Here is an 18,825-nt window from a genome sequence, read left to right as displayed (position 1 = left end):
AAATACTATGTACTAAGTTCACAGGTAAAAGCGACACAATATAAAGTGGGACCCAAAAATGTAATTATCAAAGGAGGTGTACTAACTTGTCCATGTTATATTGAATTAAATGCATATACAGTAATTAATGAAAACATTTAAAATTGACAAGTCCGTAAATGCATTTTTTTAAATGAAATGACAGTAGATGTACATTATATAAGGCATTAAGGAGAATGTACCTGCACAATATACTGGAGCTGGCATTGTTAGCTTTGGCCTAATAAGTTTATAAACATAGTAATTTCCAGGACATGCTTTGACTTGGATTGGGTCTGATCTGTAGTTGCACTGGTTATAAATAGAGCCGTAAACCTTTCGAGTAACAACTCCATCTTCAAGTTGTGGATGAGGGTCACCAAGCCAAAGTGAAACGTACCCTCCACATGACATATAAGTGAAACACCACTCGGGAATCTCAGCACTTGACCCATTGATAAAGAGTCGATACCAGCCATCCCAGTGAACACGAGAGTCATCGTGTGCATGTTCATCCGCGAACCAGTTGTTGTATGTGGTTCTCCAGTAATTGTCAAGACTGTTGTAGTTATAGCACGGGTCATAATCTGCATTGATTGTAGATGGTGAAAAGAGAAGAAGGATAAAATTAAACATAAAAAATAAACAGTCCTCCCATAATGAAGCTCCAAAAGGATGGAGTAACAACTTCTTTAAAGAAGAACCCCATTATTTCTTTGTGCAAATTATATTGTTTTACACGCTCCAGCATTTAAAAAAAGTCTATGATTAGTTTTGCTAAATACATGCACTCGTTTTCCATATTAATTGAAATATAAATGGCACATATAGAGCCTGTGTTTCCTTTTCAAATATTGAGAATATTACATATTCTATTCTAAAACATAAAATCACTTTAAAAAAAGCTACCACGTATTCTAATATCATATATATAAATCATATAAATAATGAGGCTATGTATTAAGAAATAAAAATGTATATTTAATATTTATTAGGAAATTAAAAAATCCTATTTTAATGATAATCTAAATAATATTAATGATGATGGTGATGGTGATGATGATGATGATTATTATTATTATTATTATTATTATTATTATTATTAAGTAGGATATTGTTTATTTATTTTTTATTTTTTGAAAAGGCTACTTTTACAATTTGCATTGTAAAAAAACAACATGCATACTACAGAAATGTTCTAACAAACAGGCTCATGCCACAAACAGTACAGATATTTAATAAATAAGCTACTATAAATTAAAAGCATTAGCGTATACTATGTTTTTTGTTTTCACAAACTTTGGAGACGTAACATACATTCCGATTTTAAATAATAGGTCACCTATAGCTTTCGACATGAGGCTGTGTTCAAAATGACATTAATGTTTTCAAAGTGCACTGTGAAGGGAACGCAATTGTAAACATAAAGATTGCTAAAACTAAACTGTAAAAACACTTTGAAAGCAAATTACACCTAAAAGATATTACTTTAATGCTTTTTTTATAATTCCAAGTTTAAATGTAAGAATGTTCTAAATGAATAGGGCATGGGGGGATAAGTGGAAATAGAACACAGTCAGGAACTATGTTTCTAACTACAGCCCCAGAGGTGTAGTTGCAAGTGCATAGGTTTGCGACACCGTCTGTGTATGTTTGTGGGAATATTGGATTAGGGAAACGGCAAATCAATGAATGTTTGTAACGACGGAACTTGCAACCTTAGTTGGCTAATGATGGTTTTTCAGAAACGCACCGCAGGCCCATTGCTAGTTTAGTTTGGACTGAAATTATTTATTAAATTATCAAATATAGTAGTACATGTGATTTAATCTCTTTATTACTTCTACATGCCCCATTGAAGGGTCCCCACTCCAAACAAAATGACAATGTCAAATTCCAGGACTTTTCCATGAATTACCAAGACCTTACAATGAATTGAAAAACAGTCCAATCAAAACTGATTATGAGATCCATCTCCTTAGTCGTATGTAGGGTTGGGTACCAAAACCCGGTGCCATTATAGCACTGGTAATTAGCTTACTATTGCCGATATAGCAATAGTAAGCTAATGTAATTTCATAATGCAAATCTTAAATTCATGCTAACCAACAAATGATTAAAGAAAATGTATTAATGCAATACATTATGAATTGATGTTTACTTTAAACTTTACTTATATTGTTCCATTAAAATGATTTAAAAAAATATTTTGTCAAATAAAGCCATCCAACATCATTTTGTGGCGATTTAGCACCGGTATTGAAGAGAAAGAAAAAAAAAAAAAAAAAAAAAAAAAAAAACGATACCCAACCCTAGTCGTGTGACTTGCTTTTTAGTCACATCATGTATCATGTATCACATCATGTCACTGCAACGTGCATTCAGCCAAAGTTCATTTTTACTGTACTAGGCTGTTTGGTAAATCTTTTGCTAAAATTTGAAAATGTAACAGGATTTTCTAATGGTTTCGTTGAAGATATTTTAACATTTTGTATTATTGTTTTGATACCTTATAGTTATTCACGTATCACATTTAAAAAAAAAAAAGTTAGGCCAAGATAATTAAATTTTTTCTGCATGTAAAATCCAAGGCCTGGTTGAGCTCTGATAAAAAAAAAAAAAAAAAAAAACGACCAAAAAGAATGAGAAGTACAAAATAAATATTATAAAATGTAAAAAATGTATAATAAAATGCATAAAAATACAGTTTAATAAATGGAAAGTACTATTTAAAATAACAAACAAAAAATAAATATTCAGACTTTCCTAACCCTTCAATGTCTGGAACCCTGGATTCATTATGGTCGATGATTTTTTAGGCGACAATTTATTTACTTTTTTTTTTTAGATATTTAGAAACATACTCAAGGTAATGCTGGATCCAGTGATGGCAGCTGGACTTGTAGTGGGAAGCTGAGATAGTGTTCTGACATCTGAAAATAAGAAAGTGTAACAAATTACAGCATGGACCTTTTTTTAATCCGACATTTGTGTGATAGAACTGCTTTTTAAAAATGTAAGTGAAATGTATCACCTATACAATATCCTGAACAAGGGAATGATGGATCAGATAATTCATAGACATAGTAATCGCCTGGGCAAGCTTTGACTCTGATAGGTGTTGATCTAAAAGCACAGCAGCCAAACCCTACGCTTCCACAGAGCTCCCTGATCACCACTCCATCCTCTATTTGAGGGTGAGGACCGTTGAGTGACAGACTGTTTTGTGTGTTACATCCGTTTGCACCAATACAGCTCTCTGGCATTCGGATGTTCATTCCATTGCAGAAAAGTCGGTACCAGCCATTCCAGGTGAAAGCCCCATCACAGACGAAGAATCCACTTTCATTTGTGGCTCTCCAGGGACGATCTAGAGATTCATAGTTGTAACAAGGATCATCACTGATGTTGTTAAAAGCAACTGTTAGGGAGAAAAAAAGGTTGTTATAATGTTTGAATGTAGCACTGTTAGAATAATGTCCAAAATGTCTGATTCTTTACTACATATCATTAAATGAAATGCAATTCTTAGCTATTTTATACCACAATATTAATAATGAATCAAAAAGAACCATGTTATACACAAGTACCTGTACAGTATGTAGGCCTAGGCATAAATGTGCTTGGTTTGACGAGTTCATAGACGTAATAATCTCCTGGGCAGGCTTTGACTTGGATGGAGTTGGATCTATAGTTGCCACATTGGCTAAAAGACCACCCTGATGACATTCCTAACACATCACGGGTCACCACTCCATCCTCAAGTTTGGGATGAGAGGCATTGAGATACAGTCCAGTTCCACCACCACATTCTGAGTAACTCACACACCACTCAGAGAGCTGAGCACTTGTGCCATTCAAATACAGCCGATACCAACCGCTCCATTCAACAAGAGTGTCATCGTGGACATTGTATGGGGAGTTGTGGCCGAGTACCTGTAAACCTCTCCAGCCATCATCAAGAATACTGTACTGAGTGCACGGTTCAGAGACGGGAGTTCTGACATCTAGGAGACAAACAATGAAAAAAGTGAGGTAAGAAATGTTAGCCTTTACATTTGACTTTGTTAAATAGAATAAGGCCCAATCCCAATTCTATTTTTGTACCCCTTCCTTTTGGCCCTTAAAAGCGAGTGTTAAGGGGAAGGGCTTCAATATTTACTCCTAAGAAATGGGACACCACTACAGCACCTGCATATGAGATTGCGATGGCGACTGCGGTAGTTATTACAGTTGTGTTTTTGGTATTTATCTTCAGGAAATCACTGAAGGCATATAGCATGTTATCATAATAATCTAATGTGGCAATAAGATTGTAATACTGCACACGTTACACGGTGGCCATATTCATCTATGTAAACACACAAAAAACAGCATTAACATTATTCTAGACACTGCAAAAAGCTCATTACCAGCCACTAGACTTTTCTGACAGGGGATTCCAGTGTAAGAATGTTGTGGGACTGCTAAACAGGAGATATTGTTAGGGAATATAGATTGCAAAATCTAGCAGTTTTTTTTTTTTTTTTTTTTTTTGTAACTTGACTGTAAAATAAGAATGTGGTTATAGATATATATATAAACAAACACTTGGAGTCAGAATTATTCGGCCCCTTTTGATTTGTTTATTTATTTATTTTTTAATCTTTTTAAAATATTTCCCAAATGATGTTTAACAGAGCAAGGAAATTTTCACAAGATATCTGCAAATATTTTATTTTTATTCTGGAGAAAATCTTATTTGTTTTATTATGGCTAGAATAAAATCAGTTCTTAATTTAAAAAAAAAAAAAAAAAAAATATATATATATATATATATATATATATATATATATATATATATATATATATATATATATATATATATATGTATATTTTAAGGTCAAAATTATTAGCCCCTTTAAGCTATATTGATTTTTTTTCGATAGTCTACAGAACAAACCATTGTTATACAATAACTTGCCTAATTTAAAATTGACAAGTCTATAAATTAATTTGTTAAATGAAATGACAGTAGATGTACATTATATAAGGCATAAAGGAGAATGTACCTGCACAATATACTGGAGCTGGGATTGTTAGCTTTGGCCTAATAAGTTTATAGACGTAGTAATTGCCAGGACAGGCTTTGACTTGGATTGGGTCTGATCTGTAGTTGTTGCACTGGTGATAACTGGAGCCGTAGACCTTTCGAGTAACAACTCCATCTTCAAGTTGTGGATGAGGGTCACCAAGCCAAAGTGAAACGTACCCTCCGCATGACATATGAGAGAAACACCTTTCAGGAATCTCAGCACTTGACCCATTGATAAAGAGTCGATACCAGCCATCCCAGTGAACACGAGAGTCATCGTATGCATGTTCATCCGCCAACCAGTTGTTGTGTGTGCTTCTCCAGTGATTGTCAAGACTGTTGTAGTTATAGCACGGGTCATAATCTGAATTGACTGTAGGTAGTGAAAAGAGAAGAATTATAAAATTAAACAAAAAATAAACAGTGCTACTTTGTTTACATATACGTTAACCACACAACAGACATTATTAGAAGACATGGGATCAGCTTTTACTACTATGCAGATAATACTCAATTATATATTTCAACTAAACCTGATGAGATGTCTGAAATGTCTAAGCTAACTGAGTGTATTAGAGATGTTAAAGACTGGATGACCCATTAACCCCATTAAAGAGCTCTGAACAATACAAAAACAGCCAAAAACATATGTTATAAAATACATTTTAATAAATATAAGGTAAAATTTAAAATGAAAAACAAAACATATTTATATTCAGACGTTCCTAACCCATCAATGTCTGAAATAAACCTCTTAATATTCCATGATGTTTCATGACCCGTGGGAACCCTGGATTAATTATGTTTAATGACTATTTTAAGTGACAGCTAAAGATATTTACATATTTTACAATAGAAACATACTCAAGGTAATGCTGGATCCAGTGATGGCAGCTGGACTTGTAGTGGGAAGCTGAGATAGTGTGCTGACATCTGAAAATAGGAAGGTGTAAAAAAAATAGTGCATGGACCATTTGTGTGCTACAACTAATTTTTTTAATTTTTGTTTAAATGTCTCACCTATACAATATCCTGAACAGGGGAATGATGGATCAGATAATTCATAGACATAGTAATCGCCTGGGCAAGCTTTGACTCTGATAGGTGTTGATCTGAAAGCACAGCAGCCAAACCCTACGCTTCCACAGAGCTCCCTGATCACCACTCCATCTTCTATCTGAGGGTGAGGACCGTTGAGTGACAGACTGTTTTGTGTGTTACATCCGTTTGCACCAATACAGCTCTCTGGCATTCGGATGTTCATTCCATTGCAGAAAAGTCGGTACCAGCCGTTCCAGGGGAAAGCACCATCACAGATGAAGAATCCACTTTCATTTGTGGCTCTCCAGGGACGATCCAGAGATTCATAGTTGTAACAAGGATCATTACTAATGTTGTTAAAAGCAACTGTTAGGGAGAAAAAAAGGTTGTTATAATGTTTGAAATAGAACTGTTAGAATGTTGTCCAAAATGTCTGATTCTTTACTACATATCATTAAATGAAATGCAATACTTAGCTATTTTATACCACAATATTAATATTGAATCAAAAAGAACCAAGTTATACACAAGTACCTGTACAGTATGTAGGCCTAGGCATAAATGTGCTTGGTTTGACGAGTTCATAGACGTAATAATCTCCTGGGCAGGCTTTGACTTGGATGGAGTTGGATCTATAGTTGCCACATTGACTGAAAGACCACCCTGATGACATTCCTAACACATCACGGGTCACCACTCCATCCTCAAGTTTGGGATGAGAGGCATTGAGATACAGTCCAGTTCCACCACCACATTCTGAGTAACTCACACACCACTCAGAGAGCTGAGCACTTGTGCCATTCAAATACAGCCGATACCAACCGCTCCATTCAACAAGAGTGTCATCGTGGACATTGAATGGAGAGTTGTGGCCGAGTACCTGTAAACCTCTCCAGCCATCATCAAGAATACTGTACTGAGTGCACGGTTCAGAGACGGGAGTTCTGACATCTAGGAGACAAACAATAAAATTAGTGACACAGATAAGATATGTTTGCCTTTGCATTTGACTTTTTTAAATAGAATAAGGCCCAAACCCAATTCTATGTTTGTACCCCTTCCCCTTGGCCCTTAAAAGCAAGTGTTAAAGAGAATGGCTTCAAAATTTACCCCTAAGAAATGGGAAACCACTAAAGCACCTGCAAATGAGATTGCGATGGCGACTGCGGTAGTTATTACAGTTGTGTTTTTGGTATTTATCTTCAGGAAGTCACTGAAGGCATATAGCATGTTATCATAATAATCTAATGTGGCAATAAGATTGTAATACTGCACACGTTACACGGTGGCCGTATTCATCTATGTAAAAAAAAAAAAAAACAGCATTAACATTATACTAGACACTGCAAAAAGCTCATTACCAGCCACTAGACTTTTCTGACAGGGGATTCCAGTGTCAGAATGTTGTGGGACTGCTAAACAGGAGATATTGTTAGGGAATATAGATTGCAAAATCTAGCAGTTTTTATTTTATGTATTTTTTATTTTATTTTTATTTTTTTTGGAACTTGACTGTAAAATAAGAATGCGGTTATGAACATTAAAACATGTGTTTGTTTGTTGTAAAAATTCATAATAATGACAAAAAATACTAATTTGTGGATCTCTTACTTCCGAGTGCAGCTATACTGCCGTTGTGGCAGGTGTATTCTGGGAAATTTTCTTACCCCTTAGTTTCAAGTGGTTGCCTGAAAAATCTTCATTCCAAGGGGTATCTACCTCTTCCCCTACGCCTTCAAGCTAAAGAGAATTGGTACAAGGGGTAAGGGGAAGAGCTAAGAGGCAGAATTGGGATTGGACCGTAAAGTAGAACTGACTGCTCTCTGTCATAATGCAAGTAAAAATGGGCATTGGACAATCCAAACTGGCAAACCATGCACAGTATTGTAGACACTTAAAACACAGTGAATAAGTCCTCATTTTGAGTTATTTATATATTTTTTTATACAATTTAAGAATACTTTCCAACTTTTTTACATAAGTGCCTGATAAAAAAATGTATATATATATATGCAGCTTAGTTTAAAATAATAATAATTCACAATCAATAAAGAACCAATGGAAGCACTTAAATAACAGCAAAAATGCAAACCTGTTAAAATATACACCAAATCTACTTTTAGGTTTTGAACTGTGTGTGTGTGTGTGTGTGTGTGTGTGTGTGTGTGTGTGTGTGTGTGTGTGTGTGTGTGTGTGTATACATACATACATACATACATACATACATACACACACAGTTGGAGTCAGAATTATTAGCCCCCTTTTGATTTGTTTTTTCTTTTTAAAATATTTTCCAAAATGATGTTTAACAGAGTAAGGAAATTTTCACAGCATGTCTGATAATATTATTTTATTCTGGATAAAGTCTTATTTTATTTTATTAGGGCTAGAATAATAAAATTTTAAGGTCAAAATTATTAGCCCCTTTAAGCTATATTGTTTTTTTTTTTCCGATAGTCTACAGAACAAACCATTGTTATACAATAACTTACCTATTTACCCTGACCTGCCTAGTTAATCTAATTATATATATATATATATATATATATATATATATATATATATATATATATATATATATATATATATATATATATATATATATATATATACATATATATATATATATATACACACACACACACACACACACACACACACACATTGCTGGTCAAAAGTTTGGGGTCAGTACAATTTTTAAATGTTTAAAAAAAAAGCTTTTTTCTGACCGAAGGCAGAATTTATTTAATCAAAAATACAATTAAAGTTGTAAATCGCGAGAGCGTCAAATCTCGCTACATTGATCTCGTATTTAAAGGAGCCGTTGCAAAATATCAGTTACATTCCTGCATAAAACATGTTTCTAGCGTGAAAATGTTGTGCACTTCTTATCAAATTCATATAACAATGGAAGGTCAAGTTGCGTCTGGTGTGGCTTTGCTTTATTTATCCAATATGTATCCATATGTCTGAAATATCCTGAAGCAGCTATACTGTTTTGTACTGTCACGTCGCGTGAGTTTACCGCTTTTTTTAGATAAATTTATATAACTTTAATGAACATCAGTAACTCGCCAGTAACTTATTTAATGCATGTTCCTGTAAGAAAACATTGTAAAGAAGATTCCGGCGACCACAATCATCAAACCCTTGGGAACAACTGTGGTCGGAACCAAAATTCACAGGTCTGTGTTCTTTGAACTCCTATCAAGCGGTGGACGTCTTCATTCTGATTGCTTGCCGCCGAACCGCATCATAGCTCATTACCATAAAATTGACTTGATTTCAACTCTCCTTGACGCCCACACGGGAGAAGACGCGCCGTGCTGCTCCTCGCCGCTTAACGCCGCCGGCTCTCATTGAAAATGATTGACTTCCAGCTACTTTGACACTCTCGCCGCTTTCGGTGTGAACGTACGGTAAGAATTGGGAGAGCACTACAGCACCTGCACATGTCATCATATGTCCTCGCTATTTCTTGCTTCATATGAGATCAGACAATCATGACTGCTGTAGTGATTCCAGTTGGGTTATTTTTTGGTATTTATCTTCTGGAAATCACTCAAGGCATATATCATGTTATCATAATGATTTAATGTGGCAATAAGATCGTAATATTATGCATTTAACACAGTGTCCATACTCAATGTAAACACACAAAAACAGCATTATCTGTCACGGTATGTTGACGGGACAGAGACAAAAAGGTGTTGGATGCAATTGCCTTTAATGATGGTAATCGTGCAGTAACAGAAAAACCAAAATCCAAAAATCAAAGTAACAAAATAACAACAAACAAACAAAACAAGAAACTATGGCAGAATAACGAGAACAAGGCTCAGGAACTATGGCAGGATGCAAAACACTTCTCAGGAACAACATACCAAAGAAGACGAACGACGAACTGACAAACAGTGGGTGAATGGTGAATAAATAGTCCATGAAATCAACAGGAAACGGAGACAGCTGTGAATTGCAAATCAGTGAAAGTGGAACCGGGTGTGTGCACGTGGTATGTATGGACTTGTAGTTCTTTAACCGCTGTAGTTCGCTATGAGAGTTTGCTGGTAAACTACAGTGGCATCTGGTGGTCAAAGACAGTCATGACATTGACATTATAGCAGACACTGTAAAAAGCTCATTGACAGCCACTAGACTTTTCTGACAGGGTATTCCAGTGTCATTAAAATTTAGCGGTTCTTATTTTATCTTTTTTTTTTTAAAAAGCATGACGGTAAAACATAAACGCGGTTATGAATATATTAAAATGTGTTTGTTTGTATTAAAAATTCATAATAATGACAAAGGCTGTTTCTCAATTCCAAGAACGCAGAGAACGGACTTGCGTTCTTGTGGAGATCGGTCTTGCCAGGTGTCATCGAAAGAACAAACTCAGGAGACCGCGAGGGCAGAGAACGCGTCCTTTGAGAATTGAGATGCTGCGTTCTTCCTTATGGTCACATGACCTTCACGTGTTGTAAATGGTAAATTATTTAAACATTACAGCCTTCATACAACGATTTATTGTTTTTCCCCTTTTCAAAATTGCATAAAACATTATAAATATATGTCGCACAATATAAATAAAACTGATTTTAATACGAATTTCAGCAAACAAACAACCCTTAATGTGTTTATTTCTTTATTAAGATGTCCATGGTAATGTTTACTTTCACGGTGTCATTTAGGGAAACTTCAGAGATATCACTTATTTACCTTATTTACCTTTAATAATAAATCTAAATAAAATGCTGCGCTTCCCATCTCCAGTCGCAATGACTTCTGGGACTTCCAGTGCGAGTTCGGTGCTCAAGTCTGCATCAGTGCGTCCTCGATATCAAGATCACATCCGGGAAGTTTCACGCGTTCTCCGTACTTGCGGTCTTGAGTATTGGAACTGAACTTAATCAGCTGATGATGACGTTGCACGAGAACACGAGGACGCAAGACCGCTGAAGAACGCATATTGAGAAACAGCCAAGAAATACTAATTTGTGGATCTCCTTACTTCCGGGTGCAGTTGTTGCTGGGGTATTTTGGGAAATTTTTCTTACTCCTTGGTTTCGAGTGTGGTCCTGAAAAGTCTTCGTTTGAAGGGGTGTGTACCCCTTGCCCTTAGCCCTACGCCTTCAAGCTAAAGAGAATTGGGACACCACTACCCCTTCACGGGCACACGCAAAATGAGGGGTAGGGGGAAGGGCCAATGGGTGGAATTGGGATTGGGCCCAAGTGCTGTATATTTTAACTGAAATAATTGTACGTTACAGTATTTTGCCACTTTTATTAAATTTAAAACATTTGTTTATTTTATCCGTTCATTTTTGTGTATAATTTTATTGTATTTACATGTTGTTAAACCTTTTGTAATGCTTTGATAATAAAGATTTTAATGATAAAAGCAAAACTAATCATTATGGTCTGAAAACATAACTTTTTTTAAGATTTCTTTCATTACACTTTTAAACTTATCCAGAGAAAAAACTAGCCCATATTGTCTAAATAAACAAACAACCAATCAATTTTTAAAAAGTGTCAATGGAGAACAGAACATTACATTACCAGTTGTTGTGGTTGGTGGTGGGACAGATGGATTGCTGAGTTCTGAAAAGTGTTTTGGTGAATATTAGATGAAAAAAGGCGAAAAGACACTTCTACATACATATCATATTGTACATACATATCAGGCTTGTAACCAAGGGGGGTTTGGGGGGTTCAAAAGACCTACCCCTCACTGACAAAGGACCAAAATTTATCCCATACATGAGCTCATTTGTCTTATTTTGACTGCTATGCCTTCATAAATTGTCAAAATATCTCATCAAAAAAGGCTTTAAGACCAACTGGAATTTATGTCGCTTTGCTGTGACTTCAACTAATCAGTTTCAGCAAATACAATTATTTTCCAACAGTCCAACATCCTGCTGTGCAAGAAAACTTAAGAATCTGTAAGAGATGTCATCTTTCACTCTGTAGCGTAGCGCAAAATGCAGGGCCCCCCTGCAGTGGTTACTGAAGAGGGATCACGCTTAGAGGAGGGGGGTGGGGGGGGGTAATGAAGGTCGCTGAAACGCCACTGCTTTCACTACTGACCTACTGTATTGTTATTAAAAACAGAATTTTTTTTTTACAAGTAACAATTATTCTAAATCTTGGACCTTATTCTTAAAACAAAAAAAATGACCAACAAAAAGGTATGAAGCACCAAAAGTGGTCCATTTTAAAATTAATTTGAATACTAATTTGACTATTGTTATCCATGATTGTTCAAACATACTTTTCATAAGAGAGGCTAGAAAAATTCTTCTTCATTGCTAATAATATTATTATGTTTTTTCAAATTCAAAGGGCCAAATTCTGAATAAGGAAAGTTAAATGTACTGGTCTATTTGTTATTTGTCAAATGACAATATAGTACAGTTTTTAATTTAGTTTCCAATTTTATTCCTATTTTATTTCTAATGAAATACAATCTAATATATATTTTATTAATTTTCATTTATTTTAAATCATTTTGGTACATCAAAATGTGTGATTATGATGACCATCTGACAAGTTAATCCAGCTAAAAACTGTGCTTAAAAATATCACTAAAAGGAATATTTAAATCTCATAATTAAATTTACAATGAGGCGAATAACTGCAAAAAAATCCACTTTTTGAGAAAAAAAAAGAACCACCCCTTTCACTGGGCTGGCTACGGGGCTGCATATACACACGCTCACACACACGCACACGTGCACGTGCACACACACACACACACACACATCAGAGGGTACAGCATTCTAACTTACCAGTCAAGGCAGTCTGTGGAGTCACAGTTGAAACACTGATGTTCATGACATCTGTAAAGCAAATACACTAATAAATAAATACACATACAATAAAATAAGTACTGTACACAAGTACACCAAAAGCAGATCAGTTGTCTAACAAATCTCTCATTACAAAAGCCTTTTTGTTGATTGCAAACACACTCTTTTCATAATCCCTGGCTTCTCAGAACTTCTTTATACAGTTGAAGTCTAAATTTTCCAATAGTATCTGGATGCAGCCTTTATGATGCAAGCTGAGACTGCATCACTCAGCAATGCAATGTCAGACTCAATGCAATCAATGGAGTGAGTGACGTCACTGTGACGGGTAGGGGTGGGGTTAGGTGAGCGCATTAAAAAGCATTGGATGCAGCTTAAATTGCACTGCACCAAGTCTGCAGCCAGACCCCTTTCGAATTTTCTGCCCCCATGAATTATTAGGCCCCCTGTTTATTTTTTCCCCCAATTTCTGTTTAACGGAGAGAATATTTTTTCAGCACATTTCTAAACATAATCGATTTAATAGCTCATCTCTAATAACTGATTTATTTTATCTTTGTCATGATGACAGTAAATAATATTTTACTAGATATTTTTCAAGACACTTCAATACAGCTTAAAGTGAAATTTAAAGGCTTAACTAGGTTAATTAGGTTAACTAGGCAGGTTAGGGTAATTAGGCAAGTTATTGTATAATGATGGTCTGTTCTGTAGACAGTCGGGAAAAAAAATGCTTAAAGGGGCTAATAATTTTGACCTTAAAATGGTGTTAAAAAATTAAAAACTGCTTTTATTCTAGCCAAAATAAAACAAATAAGACTTTCTCCAGAAGAAAAAATATTATCAGACATGCTGTGAAAATGTCCTTGCCCTGTTGAACATCATTTGGAAAATATATAAAAAAGAAAAGAAAATAATAATCATAATAATAATTCTGACTTCAACGGTATGCGTAAACCTCTACAGTGGTGATTGGAAACTACAACAAATGTCATGTTTGTTGTCCAAGCAGCAAGGAAGAAGTTGTTTGAGTTTATATTGCTTGACAAGAGATGTGCAGAACAGATTATGCATGTCAGAGATACAGTAAGCATGTCAAAAATACATATGCACACACACCAATATAATTTTAGCATTTAAATTGTATAAAAATATACATATAACAATGCTACATAAAAAATTTAAATGAAGTTAAATGCACAACTGAAAAATGAAGATAGCTGTAATTTTTGATGCTAATGTTTTGAAATTCTCTATGAAACATATTTTTATTTAACATGACGAGTCGAGGCCGGGTCCAGATGCAGCCAACACACAAGCCGACAACACAGTTGATTTTCATTGGTGCTGGTTCTTTGGCATCGACTTGGTGTGTCCTCCAATAGTATCTGGATGCAGCCTTGATGATGCAAGCTGAGACTGCATATCTCAGTGATGCAATGTCAGACACAATGCACTCAATAGAGCTAGTGACGTCACTGTGAGGGGTAGGGTTATGCCGAGTTCAGACTGCATGATTTTCAAAATAGTCGTGTCACAGATGTTTTCACACTGCATGACTATCTGGGCTAGCGTTTCATCACTGCTTTGTTTACACTGCAAGATGGTTCGGCGACATGGACATTCACATTGCATGACTTTACTATGGGGAGAATCGCCGACAACTTCGTCCAAACTACGTCTCACAGCCAAAAACATGTAGTATATCTTTTGTTATTAACTACGTAATGAGAAAGGAGCCTTTAATGGGGTCGAACATGTACATGTTTGCTCACCTGGGTTTAAAGGGAATTAGCCATTTCTCCTTAACGTTGATAATAAACTAATTTCTTTCTGTATGAAACGTCAAACAGACACGGTTGCTCCTGAGTCCTGTCAAACCTCCACTAGTTTTCCCTCCATTTCGTGGGTCCAAATAAACCAAAAAAGAAAAAAAAAAAACTTCTCCCCCAGCCTCCCGCTGGCCTGCAGCAGGTATACACACACGCACTAGTGAAAGCTGCTCTCTCATTGGCTGTAGGCGATGGCTGATGTTATTTTCAGTCAAAACTCAATTCACACGGCATGATTTGAATCGCCGACAGCTCCAGATATTTAGCATGCCAAATATCTCGCAGGCATCGGCGACTCATCGGCGATTCTCTCAGATCGCGTCTTTGATCGTTCATACTGTGTGATTGTCACTCACGTGCACGAGCAGCGATTTGCCTGTGATTTCAGGCATTTGTCGGCGATTTCTCAAAACCTGTCGGCGAGCCAAAATCGGGGCTAAAATCACGCAGTCTGAACTAGGCATTAGGTGAGCACATTAAAAAGCATTGTATTTAGTTCACATTGCACTGCACCAGGTCTGCATCCAGACCCATCTCATGTCCTGGTCTTAAGGCCTAAACTATGTCTGGTTTAAGTTGGTTAAACATGGCTTTTTTATTTGGTCTCAAACTTTTTGCTTCATGAAGGGCACTGTTTAAAAATAAATGTTACCACATATTTAAAGAATAAACAATTACAATTGCACTTAAAAGCATTGTGTGACACTACAACAGCAGTATTTGCTAAACTATCGAGAGTTTAGTCTTCTGCCATGGCAATTGCTGAGGAATGATGCGGGAGGTGTGATATAAAGAGCATACAGAAAGTCAGCTATCAGTGGTTTAACATTTTCAATTTCAACATTTTGTCTCCTGATTCATTCCTATGAAATGTGTAGTAAATTATAGCACTTTTAGTTAATTTACTTAACCCAATCCAGACTCCCTAAATGAAGTGTATTGTATGTTTACATTATACAAATTTTATACAAAAAATTACAAAAATTAAAATAAAAGTACCAGAAAGGTCATTTTAATTGTCTTGACCAGTGGTCACCAAACTTGTTCCTGAAGGACTGGTGTCCTGCAGATTTTAGCTCCAACACTGATCAAACATACCTGAACAAGCTAATCAAGGTCTTACTAGGTATACTTGAACCATCCAGGCAGGTGTGTTGAGGCAAGATAGAGCTAAACCCTGCAGGGACACCGGCCCTCCAGGACCAGGATTGGTGACCCCTGGTCTAGACAAATAAATGCAATATTGACAGAAGCGATTAAAAAGATAGTAATTTTGTTACTGAAAGATACCAATCTTTTAGTTCAAATAGTACTTGCTGGAAACAAATGTCAGACATAATTCTGGTTTCTACAGATCATTCTAGAACAGATGAATAAATATTTTGGGTGATGCAATATCTTTAAAACTTCAAAAAGGTTCAAAGTCAAAAAGGTTTCACATTTAAAATTTTTTGTCAAATTGACAGAATTGCTAAACATAAACATTGTTAATGAATGATTTCTTTTTAATGACATTTTAATGAAACTCTTACCATTAACCAACAGGAGTAATAACACGCACAATGAGATTGGAAACCTCATTGTGGGAGACTGCTCCTGGAGACGTCAGAGTGATCTGTAAAAATGAACACAAAATATATAGACAAATGCATTAATGGTCAAGAAAGATTTATTTAATTATTCATTCATTCATTCATTTTCTTTTTGGCTTAGTCCCTTAGGCTCGAACTAGTAACCTTCTTGCTGTGAGGTGATCGTGCTACCTACTGCGCCACCCAAGGTTTATTTATTTATTTTTAAATAATTCCATGCAAAAGTCAACCATTACGTGAAAAAAGCTAAAACTTTCCTAGGTTTTTCGTATAGGCTTGTATTTTACAGTGTAAAAATATTCAAAAATGTCTCTGTAAATGTTTTCAAACATTATATTTGATTAAAAAAAGTCACACGGGTGCCAATTTCACATTTGCCACAACCACAACCATAACAGAGAGGTTTCATATCTTCATAATTGCTAACATGTAAAACAAAATCAATCATGTTTGTTTTATATAGTGAATTTTTATCCTTTTGGTAAGCCTTGTTTCTTTTGGGCTGGGCAGTTTAAATCACATTTCTGCAAAGTATGTGGTTTACTGATAACTTGCAGACTTTTCTGGTCACATCCATAATGCATGTTTATTTTCCTCATTTAAAATCTAAAAAAAATGTTTACTGATTGGTCTTTTTCTGATCCCATAACTGTGGTTAGATATTTTAGAAAATATAATGTGCCAATACAATGTTAACATATACAGTTGAAGTCAGAATTATTAACCCCCCTGAATTATTAGACTGCTTGTTTATTTTGGTAACACTTTATAATAGCTACACACTATGAGACATTTATTAAGTATTATCATATAGTGAATTAATGATTTGCTAAGCATTGTATATATTAGTAAGCAGTTTATAACTACAGCTACAAATGCTCTATTCTTGACTTATAAACAGATGTGTAATGTGCTTAATGGTTATGTTTTTATACTTTGTTAATGATTTATTTTTCATGACTAAATTAAATAATGCATTATTTACAAACCATTTGTATTTATGTGTAGTTGATGGTTTTTAAGATCATTCAGAATGAGTCAGTAAATTATTAATAATTGTAATAAAATCTATTTTATTATTCAGGCATATGCAATGGTTACTATGTATGTTAATAAATGCTTCATTAACTCAACTTCATACAGTTTATGACCTCTAAAATGAGAATTTATGCTTTATAAATCCCTTATAAATGACAACTAAAGGCTTAGTATTAAATGAACAATAATCTTTACAATCCTATCTAAAAAATAAAATGACTGTACAATTACTGTAAAAATTGGATAAAACAACAATATAATAATTTAACATTCTATTATGATATGACATTGTAATGTCATTTAGCGCCGTTTAAACTATACAGCAATTTTGTTTAGAGAATGTTGCAAATATTTATTTTTCAATTGATACAGATTCATTTGTGTATCTTCAAATGAATAGAAAAGACTAATGTCGTCTATGTCCTTTTTTCCTGTTTAGAAATTAACTGACCCTTATAAAGCATAAATATAAAGCATTAAATATAAAGATTTATAAAGCATAAATAATCCTCACTTTAGATTAGGTCACAAAAGTGAATGAAATTGAGTTAATAAAGGTTCAAATGACATATTAACATAAAAATTAACTATTAGTATATGCCTAAATAATAAGATATATAAATGTTAATTTAACTTCCCTCAAATAACTGGTTTGTAAATTATGCAATACTTAATTTATGAATTAAAAAAATAATAATTAACAAAGTATAAAAACTGTATCATTAAGCACATTACACAATTGCTTATAAGTCAAGAATACAGCATTGGTAGTGGTAGTCATAAACTGCTTACTAACGTTTATTCATGTAGAGTTAATGCTTAACAAATAATGGATTTACTATTTGCTAATGCATAAAAATTATTCATAGTGTGTAGTTTTGAACGGCTTGCTTGTGCAGCCCCTTTAAGACACTTTTGCACATTGCCCCTTTAAGAGCCTTTGGTGCATTGCCCATGAGTTTTTTCGTATTTCCGCTTTCTTACAGACGTTTTGGCCCCAACGGCCTTCCATACCGGTACTCTTCTGCGTGACGCAGCAGAAATGAAAGTGAAGACGGCGAACCGATCAAAGCTGGTTTAATAATGTGTGCGTTCCTGTTCTAAAGTGAGTAATCAATTCCCATAATATTCATCAGAAACAGTTTATGGATCACTCTATGCCTTTAATGACTGAAGTTATGAGTATTTAGCACACCTGCTTAACTAGTGATCGTTTATGACGTCTGTAATGACGTGCGCTGTCAGATAACGGGCTTAATCCTACTCCCAATCATTCTGTATTTATTTTAGATTGTTTAGTGTTTAATCCAATACCTGAAATGTTCATTAGTGTTAGGTCACCTGTATCATTATAATCAAGAAAGTGTAAAGGCTTCAGCCACCATTGTTACTGATATTACAATTATTGTACATTGTTA

The 18,825-nt window shown here is 34.8% G+C and overlaps 1 protein-coding gene across 2 annotated transcripts in view; it reads right to left on the bottom strand.

The window, feature by feature from the left end:
- si:ch73-181m17.1 overlaps nt 1-18,825 on the bottom strand; it is a 50,735-nt gene that overhangs the window by 31,445 nt on the left and 465 nt on the right. For both annotated transcript variants that reach the window (XM_021480405.3, XM_068224822.2), the window contains exons 2-12: nt 16,310-16,392; nt 12,925-12,975; nt 11,693-11,734; nt 6,668-7,084; nt 6,113-6,499; nt 5,957-6,025; nt 5,070-5,465; nt 3,609-4,025; nt 3,053-3,439; nt 2,883-2,951; nt 222-605 (exon numbers count right to left, since the gene is read on the bottom strand). In XM_021480405.3, coding sequence (XP_021336080.3) covers nt 222-605; nt 2,883-2,951; nt 3,053-3,439; nt 3,609-4,025; nt 5,070-5,465; nt 5,957-6,025; nt 6,113-6,499; nt 6,668-7,084; nt 11,693-11,734; nt 12,925-12,975; nt 16,310-16,358 — 2,668 coding nt within the window. In that variant the 5' untranslated portion in view covers nt 16,359-16,392. The remainder of the gene's footprint in view (nt 1-221; nt 606-2,882; nt 2,952-3,052; nt 3,440-3,608; nt 4,026-5,069; nt 5,466-5,956; nt 6,026-6,112; nt 6,500-6,667; nt 7,085-11,692; nt 11,735-12,924; nt 12,976-16,309; nt 16,393-18,825) is intronic.

The sequence above is a fragment of the Danio rerio genome, chromosome 12 (assembly GCF_049306965.1).
Source record: "Danio rerio strain Tuebingen ecotype United States chromosome 12, GRCz12tu, whole genome shotgun sequence".
In the NCBI taxonomy this organism is placed as follows: Eukaryota; Metazoa; Chordata; class Actinopteri; order Cypriniformes; family Danionidae; genus Danio; species Danio rerio.
The sequence above is the reverse complement of the archived record's forward strand: the minus strand, read 5'-3'. Positions and strand labels throughout refer to the sequence as shown.